A 15,338-nucleotide genomic window follows, 5' to 3' on the forward strand; every position below is an offset into this window, starting at 1 on the left:
TATTTCATGAAGGAGACCTTGTATGGAGAGCAACCGGATCGGCAAGGCGCAAACCGTCTGAAGGCAAACTGGCAGCTAATTGGGACGGCCCGTTTCGAGTACGACACGCTCTAGACAACGGAGCATATAAGTTGGAAGAGCTATCCGGCAAAGTTCTCCCGCGAACATGGAACTCTACACACTTGAAGACTTACTATAGCTAGTTGTCTATTTCACAAATTTGTAAACGTTTTAAGGGTGCACTCTTTTCCTTGAACTGGTCTTTTTCCCTCTTAAAAAATAGTGAAAAGAGGTTTTGGCCGGCAAGGTTTTTAACGAGGCATCCATTTATCAATGACAACACGATTCAATCATACTTTATTTTTACAATCATGCTTTAAATTATTTAACAAGTCTTCCCTCCCGAGATGTCTCTCGGCTAAGGATGTGACTTCCAATTATTTAACAAGTCTTCCCTCCCGAGATGTCTCTCGGCTAAGGATGTGACTTCCAATTATTTAACAAGTCTTCCCTCCCGAGATGTCTCTCGGCTAAGGATGTGACTTCCAATTATTTAACAAGTCTTCCCTCCCGAGATGTCTCTCGGCTAAGGATGTGACTTCCAATTATTTAACAAGTCTTCCCTCCCGAGATGTCTCTCGGCTAAGGATGTGACTTCCAATTATTTAACAAGTCTTCCCTCCCGAGATGTCTCTCGGCTAAGGATGTGACTTCCAATTATTTAACAAGTCTTCCCTCCCGAGATGTCTCTCGGCTAAGGATGTGACTTCCAATTATTTAACAAGTCTTCCCTCCCGAGATGTCTCTCGGCTAAGGATGTGATTTCCAATTATTTAACAAGTCTCCCCTCCCGAGACACCTCTCGGTCTGGGACAACAAATTTTATCAATTCAATAGTACACAAGATAAATTGGAAAATTAAAAGATGATTTCATTCAGGCGCTATCGGCCTCAGAAAGTACATTCATTGGAGGGCACTACTGGCCCATTCATACAACAAAAACATTCAAACAAATCCTACTAGCCCATCATTCAAGATTGCACCTCAACCTCCCCCTGCACTGGACCATCTTCCGGGGCACCTTCCTCGCACACCGTCTCCTCGTTCGGTCCGGCAACCCGTGCTGGGGCCTCCTCATCCGGTTGCTGGTCCGGGGGGATGGCAGTCATGTCCACTAACTTCCCCTCAAAGAAATCCTTGGACATATCTAGGTGGAAGTCAGGAGGAAAATCGCCGAAGTAGCAGGCTTGACGAGCACATTGGGCGAAACCGGCCTGATGCTGACTGAGAACCTTGGCACGTGCCTTTTCCTGATAAGCTCCAAAGGCAATCTTCTCAGCTTCCAGCTCCTTGCGCAGAACTGTCACCTTCTCAGTCTCGCCCTTTAGAGCAAGTTCGAGACGCTGTACCTTTAAAGCCAAGTCATCGGCGGTCCTTCCGCGGCGGTCCATCTCGGCATGGTACTTACTGCTAGCCGTTTGGGCGTCAGTCAAAGCAGCCAATGTCTCTTGAAGAGACTTTTCCTGATCAGCTAGCTGTTTGCGCAGCTCATCAGCCTCACCGTTTGGCTGCATGACAATGCTTTGTGCCATGGCCACAGCACGCACTTGGAACTCACAAAAGAAGCTCCATTTTTGCGCCGAACTCATCCGGCTCAGCAGCCCCTGGCCTGCCTCAGAGGTCAGGTCTTGACTCAGGAAATCCTGAGCGTTCACATTGCCAGCCAAGAAACTTGGTGCCGACAAGCTTTCGGGAACAGGGAGGCTGGCCACTCGGCGCTGTTTCGCCCGGCGACTCTCCTCCTCGGCCCTAGAATCAGGCCTTCTTTTTTCTAGTTGGGGCCGGGTGGTCTTCTTTGGCCGAGGCGCAGGCCCGACCCCGCTACCTTGACCAGCTGGATTCACGGGCGCGGCGGGCGTAGGCCTATTCGCGGTATTCGACGCCAAGTGGTTTCGAAGCAAGTTGCGAATATCCAAATCATCATGACCCGCCATTATACATGCACATCATTAGTCAAAATCAATGATAACACTTGAATTCAAACAAGTAGGAAAAATACCATACCAATTAATTCTTCGACTACGTCAGCCGAATCAAACAATCGGACAAGAGGACGGCATGGGAGAGGCCGAGGCAACTTGTCTAAAAATTCAAGACTTCGTCTCTCCTCCGGAGACAAGCGTGATTTGGAAACCGTGTCATATTTGCGCGGCTTCCGGGTCCAGTAGAAGGGAAACAGTGGATCCCCCTCAGTGTCAAAAAAATATTTCTTTCCTGGTTCCGGCCGAATCATCACCTTCATAAATCCCACTTTAAATTTTTTGTAGGAAGTGGTAAAAGGTTGTAGCAGACAGTCACTGTGGCGAATCAAAGACAGCCACTTGGCCTTCCTTGTCGGCCGAGAAGTGTAGAAACGTAAAAATAGATGTGGAGTGGGAGAAAGGCCGAGACCCAGACACAAATGCCTGAACCCTTGCATAGCGGCCCAGGTGTTCGGATGCAGTTGACTTGGCGCCACATTCAGAAGCCGAAGTATACCCATGAAGTAATCGTCAAACGGGAGAGATATCTTCAAATCCCGGAACATATAATCATAAACATAGAAAAAAGGGTACTTAGAAGTCCCCTGACCCAAATAAACAAAGTCTGGATTTGACACCCCGTCGCCTCGGCACGGTTGAAAGAAGATGGCAGAAGGTTCCTCATCTTCAGGAAAATCTAAAAACTTCACAGCTGATACAAAATCCACAAGAGATTTCTTACTCGTATACCGAGAGTATACACTGCCAACCTCACCATGCACCCATGAGTACCCCGGAGTTGATATGGACGGGAACGTTCTTGACGATTCTCCACCCCGGCTCGGCTGCTCATCAGAACCTACAGCCGATGCAGAACCACTCCCACTTTGAGAATGACCGGACCCAGAAGCCGACCCCACGGAGTTGTCCCCATTAGATGCCGAAGCCGAAGGCGTATCCTGGTTCGGCGTCGCCCTTAACCTAGATTCCCCTTCGTCCCCAGAAGAGTCAATGTTAACAACGTCTAAATTAGCCATTACGTACCTGATGGTTGAGCTTGACCTATCGTTGAGAACACTCGCAAACAGCTTCGGCTCAGAGCAACTAATAAACTTGCACGAAAAAACCCTCCTCTTTGCACCTATTTATAGGCGCCTTTAATAAGCACCTGAAACGACACCCCCTTGTGCATACCGTTGGATCATTTAAATCCAACGGTCCAAAGATATGAAACTCTTCGCATGCGTCACTAAAGCCCAACGGATACAACTTTTCGTGTTCCACACCTCCTAGCATGCGCCGTTAAACGCATAATGATGGCAACCCTTCACATCCCATCAGCAGTTGTAACCCCTCACGCGTAATTAATGTGTCAGTTATGCACCAGAGCAATCAATGCTTACCAGCTACGCCTCAGAGAGGTACTTTAATCATAACCCTACACATTCCTGAGTCTTTCGTTGTACCCCATTCAGATCAATTAACCCTTTGCGTCGCTTCCCTCCTCAAGGCTAGGGGGCTTGTGTACCGGAAGGTCCCTATCGGTCACGTTGACCAACACGTGCCATTTCGTCAGACACCCATGCATAGCCACGTACAAGCATCATCATCAACATCGGCTCGGCATGAGGCCGAGAACCTACATCAGTCTGGTTAATGCAAATATGGACCATCATCATTCATCGAGTCGGCTCGGTTAGGTGCCGCGCCGACATATAACATACCGGAAGTATACAGGCTGCCGTGTACGGACTGGACGGTTCGGTCATTTGCCGCTCCGACTAGTATTGATTAGACGGCTCGGCCTCTTGCCGAAGGGTTAGGCGAGTCATAACAAGTAATCACAGTCAAGAAAGGTAAGTACATGATTAAAGCCTAAACGACCAATTAGTACCGTATTACCTAATTTGGTAAACATCTGATAGGGCCCATCACGCTCAGGCCCATGTCAGATGCTATAAATAGGTCTCACGTAACAAGGTATGTCACTGTTCATTTTTAACCTAGATACTCGTGCATATACTAACTTGAGCGTCGGAGTACCTTTTGCAGGTGCCTCCCCCCACTTTTGAAGACATCGTTGGAGCTCTTATTCGGTCCCCTTTCACTAGGAAGAACAGGAGTGTGCCCTCAGACAGGTACAGTATTAGATTTTAGCATGCCCAATCTTGTAAGACTTAGGGTATATTGAACATTTCAATAGATATTAAAAGATTTTTTTATTATAAACTTTTTTATGATTTTGTTTTAATATAAAAAAGTCATTGCATTTAAGATAATTAGAATTTTTTTAAGAGCTCATCAAAATCTAATATTATTCAATTAAGACAATCATGATTTTTTAAGAAACTCGTTAAAATCTAGTAATATTTGATTAAAAAAATTTACTTAAAAATAGTTTGTTGGTATTTAAAAATATAAAGATTTTAATGAATTATTTTAAATAATAGATTTTGTAAGATTTTTTAGTATAATTTACATGTAATTCATTCATCGAATAATTTTATCAAAATCTTTGAGATTTTATATATCTTTTTCCCCCTTTTATTTCTATTATTTCTTTCTTTCTTTCTCTCTCTTAAATCTTTTCTCTCGCTTTTCTTACTTCGTTCATATTTTTTTTCTTTCTTTCTCTCTTGTCATTCTTGTTTCTCAATCTCATGTTCTCCTTTTCTTTTTTTGTTTCATTCTTCTTCTTCATCTCATATTCTTTTTTTTTTCTCTCTCCTTCTCTCTTGTCTTTCTTACTTCTCTTTCTCTTTCTTCTTTATCTCTTTTCTCTTTATCTTTTTATTCATCTCTCACTTATCTCTTCTTCTTCACATATCCTTTCTTTTTATCTATCAATTGATGTATAATTTATAAATATTTATTTTTTTATTAATAAATATTTAAATAACTTATATTATTAAATATTATCTATTGTTAAATTTTTTAAATTATTAAAATTTAACTGTTTATTTTTAATAAAATTTAATATTAAAATATAAAATTTTGAAACATATATTGAAATATAAAGTTTTGAAATCCTAATCTAATAAACCCCCTAAAAAAGACTTTCATGGTAACTCAAAATGAAAATGAAGTTTTCAATTTACGCCATACACCCTTAAAAAAATATGATTGAGAGGATATTTAGTGTTTTTAACTCATGCTTGATAATTTTTGTTAGGATTTTTTTCTATTTAAGACACAAGTTGAATTTGCATTAGCATATACTACATAACTTTTTTTGCAAAAAAATATTGTTATGATGAATTTCTAATTGAATTAGTGAATGAAACCTTCATTTTTAATGCTACCAATTGATGAAGACCATAATTTTGAAAATATTGACCAAACTCAAGTGCATAAAAGAGAATGTGTCAATATATAGAGAGCTACTATAATTTTATATATGTGAAGAAATGATAGTTAAAAAAATATTAAAATCAATTATTTGTCAAAGGATAGAAAAATTGTATTGATTTTATTTTTCTTTATTATTTATGTTAACAAAATTATTAAATTTTGTAGTATTATAAATTCATGTTTTCGAAACCCATGAAATCTTTTAAAATGTTATAATATAAATTTATCAAAATCCATTAAAATATGAATTTCAAAGTCTTGATTAAAATTTAAATTCAAAAAAAATTAAAAAAAATATAAAAAAAAAATCTTAACAGTCATGAGATTTTTACAAAAATTTTTAAAATTCACAAAATTTTTCCATGCTAAAATTGTTTTTCGAAATCTCAATTACTTATAATGTTAGAGAGATCATGGGATTGTGTATAAGAACAAAGGTTGTTTGATTGTAAAGACTTGATGTGGTGTCATGGGATAGTGAAATCTACTCTTATGGTGTGTTTGGATGAAGAATTTATATAGGGTAATTCATTTATTTGAAGAATTTCAAAATTCTTGAGGTGAAATACATTGTTTGGATGAGAAATTTACAAAGAATTTAAAATCCAAGCATTTGTGAAATTCCTTAAAATAGTATAATTTTAAATTCTCCCAAAAATGAGAGAATTTGAAATTCCTCATATTTATTTTTCTTATTTCACCTATATATTTTATCTTATCTCTTCATTCTTTTAATTATTGGATATTCAAAAATATTTTTAAAATTATTAAATATTATCTTATATTAATTTTTAAAATTATTAAATATTATCTAATATTAATTTTTAAAATTATTAAATATTTAAAAATGGATTAATATTTATTTTTATAAAATTTAATTTAAAAATCTCAACATATAAATATATTTTTAAAATTAATTTTACTATGATGGAATCAAATTATCATATTCAACCTAATAATTTAAAATTTAAAAAATTTGAATTGACTCATCCAAACAAAATATTTTAAGAATGATAGAAATTGAAATCAAAATAATTCAAATGCCAAAAATTTAAAATTCCTTGAATTTGTAAAATTCTTCGTCCAAACACACTATAAATCTTTTCTCATTTTACCGTTACTTTTTTGCGTTTTTACGTTAGTGCAGGGTATTTTGCGTTTTATGTGTTTCTTGATTTGCTCTTGTATAGGATCTATTCTCGTGGTTTTCTTTCGTGGTTAGGACCAACATCAATATTTGTCAGAATGTTTCAATCTTCAAGAACCACATTCACCAAAAATGTAGATTCCGAAACTAATTAAGGAATCAATTCTCAACGGAAGGAAATTGGTACGACTCTAAAAAGAGTTTGATATTTGCAGATCATTTTTTAACATAAAGCTCGTAGGTTCGTGGGTTCTGCATAGTAAGTAATCATTCTTGTGATGGATCTTTGTGCAAAAAAGTGATATAAATGGGAATGATATATAAGAACCATTTCCTTGAACCAAAAAGAGAATAAACAAAATAATCATTTTCTTACACTACTACTTTCAAGAAAAAAATATTACATAGTGCATGTGAATAAAGACATCTGAGATAGTGTGACTTTTAAACTCGATTCATCATCGAGAAGGACAAAAATTCTGAACAACTAAATTTTAGTCGGATAAAACCAACACTAAGCTGTTAAGGTACTATGATGTGGAAGCACTTGTGTGCAATGCTACCAAGGAAGCATAGTCACCACCCTTATTGAGTAATGTTTCATGCTTTCCCTTCTCTGCTATGACCCCGTTTTTAACTACTGCAATCAAATCCGCACCCTTAATAGTGGATAACCTATGAGCCACTACAATTGTGGTTCGGTCCACCATAACACGGTCTAGTGCATCCTGAACCACTTTCTCAGATTCGGCATCAAGTGCACTTGTGGCTTCATCCAGTAGTAATATTTTTGGATTCTTCACTATAGCTCTTGCAATTGCCACCCTTTGCTTCTGCCCTCCAGATAGTTGAACTCCTCGCTCCCCTACTAACGTGTCATAACCCTGCATTTATGATGTATTGTACTAATTCAGAATTTTGAGGATATTATAGTTGGACTAGAGATCGAGTATTTGAATTAATAGAACACTGCAATTTACCTTTTGCAAACTACTAATGAACTTGTGGGCGTTTGCCAATTCTGCTGCAGCTATAATTTCTGCCTCAGTTGCATCTCCTTTTCCATATGCAATATTGGCTCTGATGGTGTCATTAAAAAGCACAGGCTCTTGGCTCACCAGGCCCATTTGTTGTCTTAGCCATTTAACTTGCATACTTTGGAGTTCTTTTCCATCCAGTGTAATGTGACCTGAGTCCGGGTCATAAAATCTTTGTAATAATGAGATCACCGTTGATTTTCCACTTCCACTTTCTCCAACCAATGCAACTGTCTGATTTTACCATTATAATCAATATGTTAGTTTTGTACTTAGGAAGAACAATTTAGAGTAGTCTATTGAACCAGAAGTACAAATTAGAAAACTACCTTGCCACTATGAATGGTCAAGCTGAGATCTCTGAATATTTGAACATCGGGTCTGGTAGGATACTTGAAACTGACATGCTTAAGTTCAATCTCTCCCTTGACTTCTTCTCCCAGTGTCATTCCAGAGTCATCACTGGGGTCTATTTGTGACTTTCGGTCAATAATAGCAAATATGGAAGCCGCAGCACTTTTTGCTTTAGTTGAATCAGGGACCAAAGAACCAGATTGAGAGATTCCTATAGCTGCCATACTGAGAGCAAAGAAGACCTGCAAACCAGCAGACAAAATCATCAATGCAAGAAATTTGGTGGAAGCCTTTTGTGCACAGGACCACTATATTCTAGTTTGTCAAGAATTGTGCCAATAGAAAGAGAAAAGTGATCGAATTTACATGTGTTGGGACTTAAGATTGTTACTTACCCGGAAAACATCTGAGAATGATGATTTGCCATCCTCGACCAGTCGAGCTCCAGCATAAAAACTGGTTGCATAAACTGCATACAGCACGAAGAATGATAGCCCAAAACTAATTCCACTTATTAACCCTCGCCTTATTCCTGTCTTAATTGGTCCTTCACATTTTCCCTGGTATAATTCCATCACCTTCTCTTCAGCACAGAAAGAAGCAACCGTTCTTATACTCCCCACAGCATCATTTGCCACCTGACTTGCTTCCTCATACAATTTCTGTGGAGCATATAGAATATCAGTATTCATAACATAGCATAACATAGAGCCAAGTCAAAAATGAATTCAGAACATTTGATTGCAACACTATTGATAAAATAGGCACGCTAAGCACAAAATGTTCTAAGAAATTGATCTAATTACTTATATTCAGATTTATCACTCTACCACCAAAAAGTAGTTAGTAATGTTTTTCAATAGAGATTAGTCAATCACAAACCTTTGAATCTGCACTAAATCCTTTCAAGAACTTGAATTGCACATATCCATTTAATCCTAGTAGAGGCACCAAAGCAAGGATTATTAGGGCAAGCTGCCAGCTCGATTCAAAGGCAATTACTAAGCCAGCTACTGCTGTGGCAATATTTTGAACCAGCAAACCAAGTGCATCCCCAACCAAAGCTCGAACAGAAGCTGCATCAGTAGAGAGCCTTGCTCCAATTGCTCCACTTGAATGGTCAGATTCATCGAACCAACTTACTTCCATGTGAACTACTTTCTCAAAACACATTTCCCGGATCCTTTTGATCAACTTACCACCAGCAACACCAAAAAAGTAGAATCTAGCTGGGTAAACCAGGAATGATAACACACCAAGCCCAACAAATACTACTGCCCAAACTTTTGAATCTTTTCGAAGTTCATGATGTGGCTCATAGAAAATACTAATCATTTTGGAAAGCAATAGCCCAAAAACAGGTAATATTACTCCACTTATCACTGCAGCTATAGTCCCCATCAATAACACTGGAATCTCTGGCTTGTTTAGATAAGCCAGGCGATAAAGAGACACTTCTGGTGGTGAAGGATCTGTTGAGGGAGAATCTTGAGGCTTTTCGCCTGTAGGTTCAATGAAGCCAACTGTTGTGGGCACACCAAATGATGCTGACAATGAATGACGACCACTATTTCCAATTCCCAATGATTGTTGGCTTATAGATCGTAAGAAAGAAGACCTTTGACTTGAATGTCTTCCAGAATGCCCTATACTATCTGTTTTGTCTCTGCCATCTACATTCTGTTCTAACTTCTTGATTTCTTGCAGTCTGATGAGTTGGCTATAGGCTCCATCAGGATCCTTGGTGAGCTCAGCATGTGAACCTGATCAATTGAAAAGTATAACAATGCAATGAGGTATACAAACATTTGGTTTTCAATTTCATGATAGATTTCTGTTACAAAATACTAATATCTTTACCTCTTTCAACTATTTTTCCTTGATGAATAACAGCAATTGTATCTGCGTTTCTTATAGTACTTAAGCGGTGGGCTACAATGACAGTTGTTCGGTTTATCATTATTCTGTCCAATGCCTCTTGCACAATTCTCTCAGATTCAGCATCAAGGGCACTTGTAGCTTCATCCAGAAGTAGGACTCTTGGATCTTTCAAAATGGCTCTTGCTATTGCTACTCTCTGCTTTTGACCCCCAGAGAGCTGAGTACCATGCTCACCAACCATTGTGTCTAGTCCCTAAGTTCATAAATCATATAAAATTATTGAGGAGAAAGGACAATTCAATAATAAAGATAGAAGAAACATTTTTTTTTCTTTTGTCTTATGTACATTTTGAAGATTAATATAATCCTGACAAAGGAAGAGAACATTTGGAATTCACCATGCAGTTTCTAAATTTGAATGAGATTCTAGAACTCACCTGAGGAAGTTTATCTATAAATTTTGCAGCATTAGCTAGTTCTGCTGCAGCTCTGATTTCTTCATCTGTTGCCCCATCCTTGCCATAGGCAATATTCTCTTTAATGGTACAAGTAAAGAGGACTGGCTCCTGGCTGACTAGGCCTATTTTCTGTCTGATCCATTTCAGTTGAAATTCTCTGAGGTTGATACCATCAATGAGTACTTCACCAGACTGTGGATCATAAAACCTTTCTATCAAACTAACAACTGTGGACTTCCCACTCCCACTTTGTCCTACCAAAGCTGCAGTAGTGCCACTTGGTATTGAAAGAGAAAATCCATTGAATATCAGTTCATCAGGCCGTGTAGGATAACTAAAGCAAACCTCCCTAAGCTCTATGTCACCGCGAATGTCATCAAGCTTCCTACCAGTAGTGTCATAAGCATCAATTTCTGGCTTCCTTTTGATTGTTTCAAACATCTTAAAGGCTGCAGCTTGTCCTGCAGCAAAAGCACTCAAGCTTGGAGATGCCTGCCCAAGAGACCTGGGATTGAAAATATAGTTAGCAAGGCATGTATATATGTAAATCTCTTCTGAGTTTTTGGGTAGGAGAGAGAATCAACACAACTTACATGGAGCCAGTCAATACAGCAAATATTACAGTCACAACCTCTCCCCCTGAATATCCTTTCTCTATAATCATTTTTGCACCAAACCAAACAGCCAAACCATAACTGCAGATAACTACAAAATAGAGTGCACCAAAACCCAAACCAGAAGCCAGTGCTTCTTGCACTCCAGTCTTGTAGGCCTTGATCAAGGACTGGTTGTATTTAGATATTGCTAGCCTCTCCCCAGTGAATGATGCAACCTGCAATGGAGAGATAAAAATCATTTATAATATTCTACAATAACAAAAAGAAAAAAATGAAGAGTTTGTTTTTGGCAGTGTGCATACAGTTCGTATGGAACCAATTGTCTGCTCTACTACACTTGCTGCTGTAGAATAAGCAGCTTGTCCTTTTGATGATGCTTTTGTAATAATGAGGCTCATCATTGCCCCAGACAAGACAAGAAGTGGAATACAAGACATCATGACAACAGTTAGAAGCCATCCCTTGATGAATGCTATGACAAAACCTCCAATGAAAGTTGCTATTAACTGAATGAACTGTCCCACCTGGCATGAAAAAAGAAAAATAAACAAAGGTTTACCTAAAACTTTTTTTTTGTTATTACAAGGAAAAGAAATGTATCTTGAATAACGTATGTATGGTGTGGTTTATTAGTACCTTCTCACCCATGGCGTCTTGAATAAGAAAAGTATCACCTGACATCCTTCCAACAACCTCTCCAGTATTAGTCTCTTTATCAAAGAAGCTAACATCTTGCCTCAAAATTGTTTGAAGGTACAAGCCTCTAATTCTTGCAGCTTGTCTCTCACCAGTGATCATCCAGCCTGTCAACTCTGGTACATAACAAACAAGGTTTCTTTTAGGGTCATAATGAACCAAACTAATTACTTAGAATTGTAAGAACTAATAGATAATTGAGCTACTTACGCAAAAGTGATGCAAAAAAGGTACCCACAGCCAAGTATACGAATTTCAGAGACACCTGAATGCATTGCAAAATGTTAAATTCCAACTTCTAAGAGTACTATTTCACAAATGGACTAGTAATAGTTAAAAGGGGTCATTGAGGAAATACCTTGGAAACTTCATCAACAACTTCTTCGGTGTTACTGGATTCTCCAAATGCATTGATCATATTTCCAAATATCAAAGTCATCAAGGGCATGGAGATTCCGTTCCCAATAGCACCAACAGTCCCTACAAACATCAACAAGTGATCCAAAGGATCAGCAAATGAGAAAAGCTTGTACAAGGGTACTGTTTGGGAGGGTTCATCTTTGGTCTCGCTCTTCTTTGAGTCTTGATTGTTGTTAGGATCTCCGTTCACACTGATATCCCCTTCCATTTCAATGTTGAAAAACTCCTTTTGATTACAGTCCCCTCTACCAATGACTGAAAACCGAAAAAAGCTGCATGAAATGCACTAATTCAAAGTTAGTAACATCACATAACAACATGGTGCTCTTCAAACAGTAACTTCATCATGAAATCTAATAATCATTTTTCTTTGTGTTTCGTGGTTTGTTTTGTCATGTGTACATTGAGTTTGTGAAGAAAGTAATGGCAACAAGTTAAAAAAAAAATGAACCTTTTACAACAAAAAGCTGAAGCAATTTGTGCCTTCACAGAAGATGGGAAACTAGCCGTAGAAAGCAACACAGGAAAGAACTAAAAAACAAGATGTTAGGTTGGGAAGTTGAACCCAGTTGCCAACAAATGTTCATGGAACCTTATATAAATAGTTGAATGAGTTCATACTATAAAGCATTGGTCAAAATAAGTTGGAAGTTTGGATCTTGAAATTTCTTTGCCAGCAAGCTAATTCAGTAATCCTAGTCCAATTTTTCTTCTGACTATGCTAAAAGTCTCAATTTTTTTTGGTACATTGTTAGAAGTCCCAATTAGTTATTTATGTTGTTTTGGAATTATGATTAAGCAATTTAAAAAATTGATGACTATCATCATCCACTTGCTATAATTTTATTTTATTTTTCATTCTCTTTAAAGTAGATACATGTCAGTGTCACAGTTTGATAAGCTCAAAAGTCAAAAGGTTTCTAAAAATATTAAAAATAAATGTTTAAAATTATTTCACTTTTATCAGAATTTTAGATTATTACTCCTTCTTATAAGAATGCATTATTGAGAAATATAATTTTTTAAAATCATGAAAATATAATTTTACATTATCACTTTATTAATTAAATTAATTTTAAGTTTTCTAAAAATAAAAATTTTAAATTTACACAATGTAAAATTATTTACTAATAATTTGAATTAACTATTCCCTAACTACATGGGAAAACTTCTATTCAATAATTAGATTAAAAAATACTATTCCATTTAAATAGATTTTAATTATAATGTATTAGTAGCATAAAGATTTTATATTAATATTCAATTGCAGACTTTTATGTATCATAAATTGATCGACTTATATAAGTGATGTAGACTTTTTTTAATTTACCGAAATAAATAATGTTTAAGATAAGTTTTAATTAATGAATAATATGAAAATCCTTAGACTGTGTGAAAATTAAATTCTTTAAATAAAACTTCATATAATATAATGTTACAGGTTTTAAAATGGCCAGCAATGCAGGGTTGGTACTTTACTTTGTAGTCACGGACTTGGTGAACTGCAAGTTGACACGTGTGCACAAAGATTAGTCATTCCATACTTAAAATATCAATAAATAAACGAAAATTCCGTAGATGCGTTACGTGATACCCAAACAACCTACTCTTTTTAATTCTTATTATTCTCCGAGTGCTGGTTTTTCTTTTCCACTTTCTAGATGAGAAAAACACATAAAGCATCAAAAGTCTTGAATAAAAAAAAAACTATTTACTATGTTAAAAATATATAAACTATTGAATCTTGTTTTAAATAATAAAAATATTGACTACTTTTTAACTATATCTTTAAATTAATATATAAATGTTGGCATATATTTATTTATTTAATTGGGCATGATTGAAAATGAAAGTAGTATTAATGGAAGTTGGAAAATCTGGAACCACCTCTTTGAGATTTCAACGTTGTTCAATTTCGTGGCAATTATTCGGAAGCATCGTCTTATAATTCAGACACATATCATATCACACATGCTGGTTTCAATCTCGAGAGATTATTGTTCCGGACAAGATATATATTCTATACTATCAATAATGGAATAGTTTCATTTGATATCAGCACTTTTTTTTACTTATAAATCTCATTTTAAAAATTATAAACTTTCCTTCATAAATGTCATATTTTTAATAATCATTCATTATTATATAATTTACAGAGATGCCAATTGTCTTTTATATATTGGTATTATATAAATGATCTTAATTTGTGTAATCTCTTTTTGTTTTTTTTTAATTGTGTTCTTGTGACTATACAAACATATAGAAGCACAATGTCACTCATTCTATTCTTTGGACCAAATTATTCATTTTTCAATTATAAATTTCCTTTTATTATGTAATTTATATTATCTCTAATTTTTATTTTTTATTTTTAAGTAAAAATACATAGACACAGAGTTCTTAGTTTCCTGTTGTATAGATAAATACAATTTTGTTTGTAACCAATTTTTGTTTCTAGTTTTTTTAATAATACTTATTACTTTTTTGTTTTTTGGTATCATTTTTATTCACTTTTACGAATAATTATATAAAGTTATTTCTATTCAAGTAGGTTAGATAGACTCATTGATCAAGTTGAAATTATTTGTGAAATTATTTATCAAAATAGATTGTTTTGAAACAAATTTCATTTCGAAATGATCAATAAAATGTATTATTAATTAATGTATCGACACATGTGAACAATTGTTGTTAGAACTATGGAACAAATTAGAACAATATGATTAGCTATGTGGCACATACTGTGTAGGTCACGAGCAATTATATTTGTCTCATCAAATAAATAATTGATACCATTCGATTTCCTCCATACTAAAAATATGATTTCAATTATTTTAGATGCAATGAAATTGATTTTAAATAAGTTTGATGTGAAATCAAATATACCCAAAACAATAAGTCGATATTTGAGAATAAATTGCCTGACCAAATCCACACCATCTTTCTTCTGCCTTTAATTCCAACTTGATATTAACAATAGCATCTCAAAATATTTTCTTGAGCAATTTCCCCAATAATCTAAATATACAAAAGAAGCTTTCAATTTGCTAAGCAAGTCAAAATTCAATTCATGAGCTTAACCTTAATAAACCACCTCGTATGACTCAGTTTCAATTAACCAAGCATTCTTAAACCAAAATCCTCTCTTATAATAAATTTTGATTCACTGAAACAAATTTAGTAAAATTAGTTTATGATCTAAGTAGGAGCTACTGAATTTGTAAGACAAGCATTAGGAAACAAATTTAGCCATGACTTCTCAAACATGTGTACAAATAACCTTGAAAAAGGACATTAATAAATTTGCATGCAACAAATGTGTCTCTAAAATCATTAATCAGTTACAATAATGCAA

At 35.8% G+C, this 15,338-nt stretch overlaps 1 protein-coding gene across 1 annotated transcript; it reads right to left on the reverse strand.

Moving 5' to 3' along the window:
- Positions 1-6,872: 6,872 nt before the first annotated feature.
- LOC109808376 (ABC transporter B family member 11) lies at positions 6,873-12,589 on the reverse strand. Its single transcript, XM_020371363.3, has 13 exons — positions 12,435-12,589; positions 11,922-12,255; positions 11,774-11,828; positions 11,504-11,679; positions 11,170-11,391; positions 10,844-11,082; positions 10,230-10,755; positions 9,772-10,045; positions 8,794-9,674; positions 8,307-8,573; positions 7,887-8,153; positions 7,501-7,791; positions 6,873-7,404 (listed from the first exon to the last, which is right to left on the reverse strand). The coding sequence occupies exons 2-13, from the start codon at positions 12,189-12,191 to the stop codon at positions 7,051-7,053; spliced, it is 3,822 nt and encodes a 1,273-aa protein (XP_020226952.1). The 5' UTR covers positions 12,192-12,255; positions 12,435-12,589; the 3' UTR covers positions 6,873-7,050.
- Positions 12,590-15,338: the final 2,749 nt, after the last annotated feature.

Source organism: Cajanus cajan, chromosome 5 (genome assembly GCF_000230855.2).
Source record: "Cajanus cajan strain Asha chromosome 5, NIPB_CcT2T_4, whole genome shotgun sequence".
NCBI classification, from domain to species: domain Eukaryota; kingdom Viridiplantae; phylum Streptophyta; class Magnoliopsida; order Fabales; family Fabaceae; genus Cajanus; species Cajanus cajan.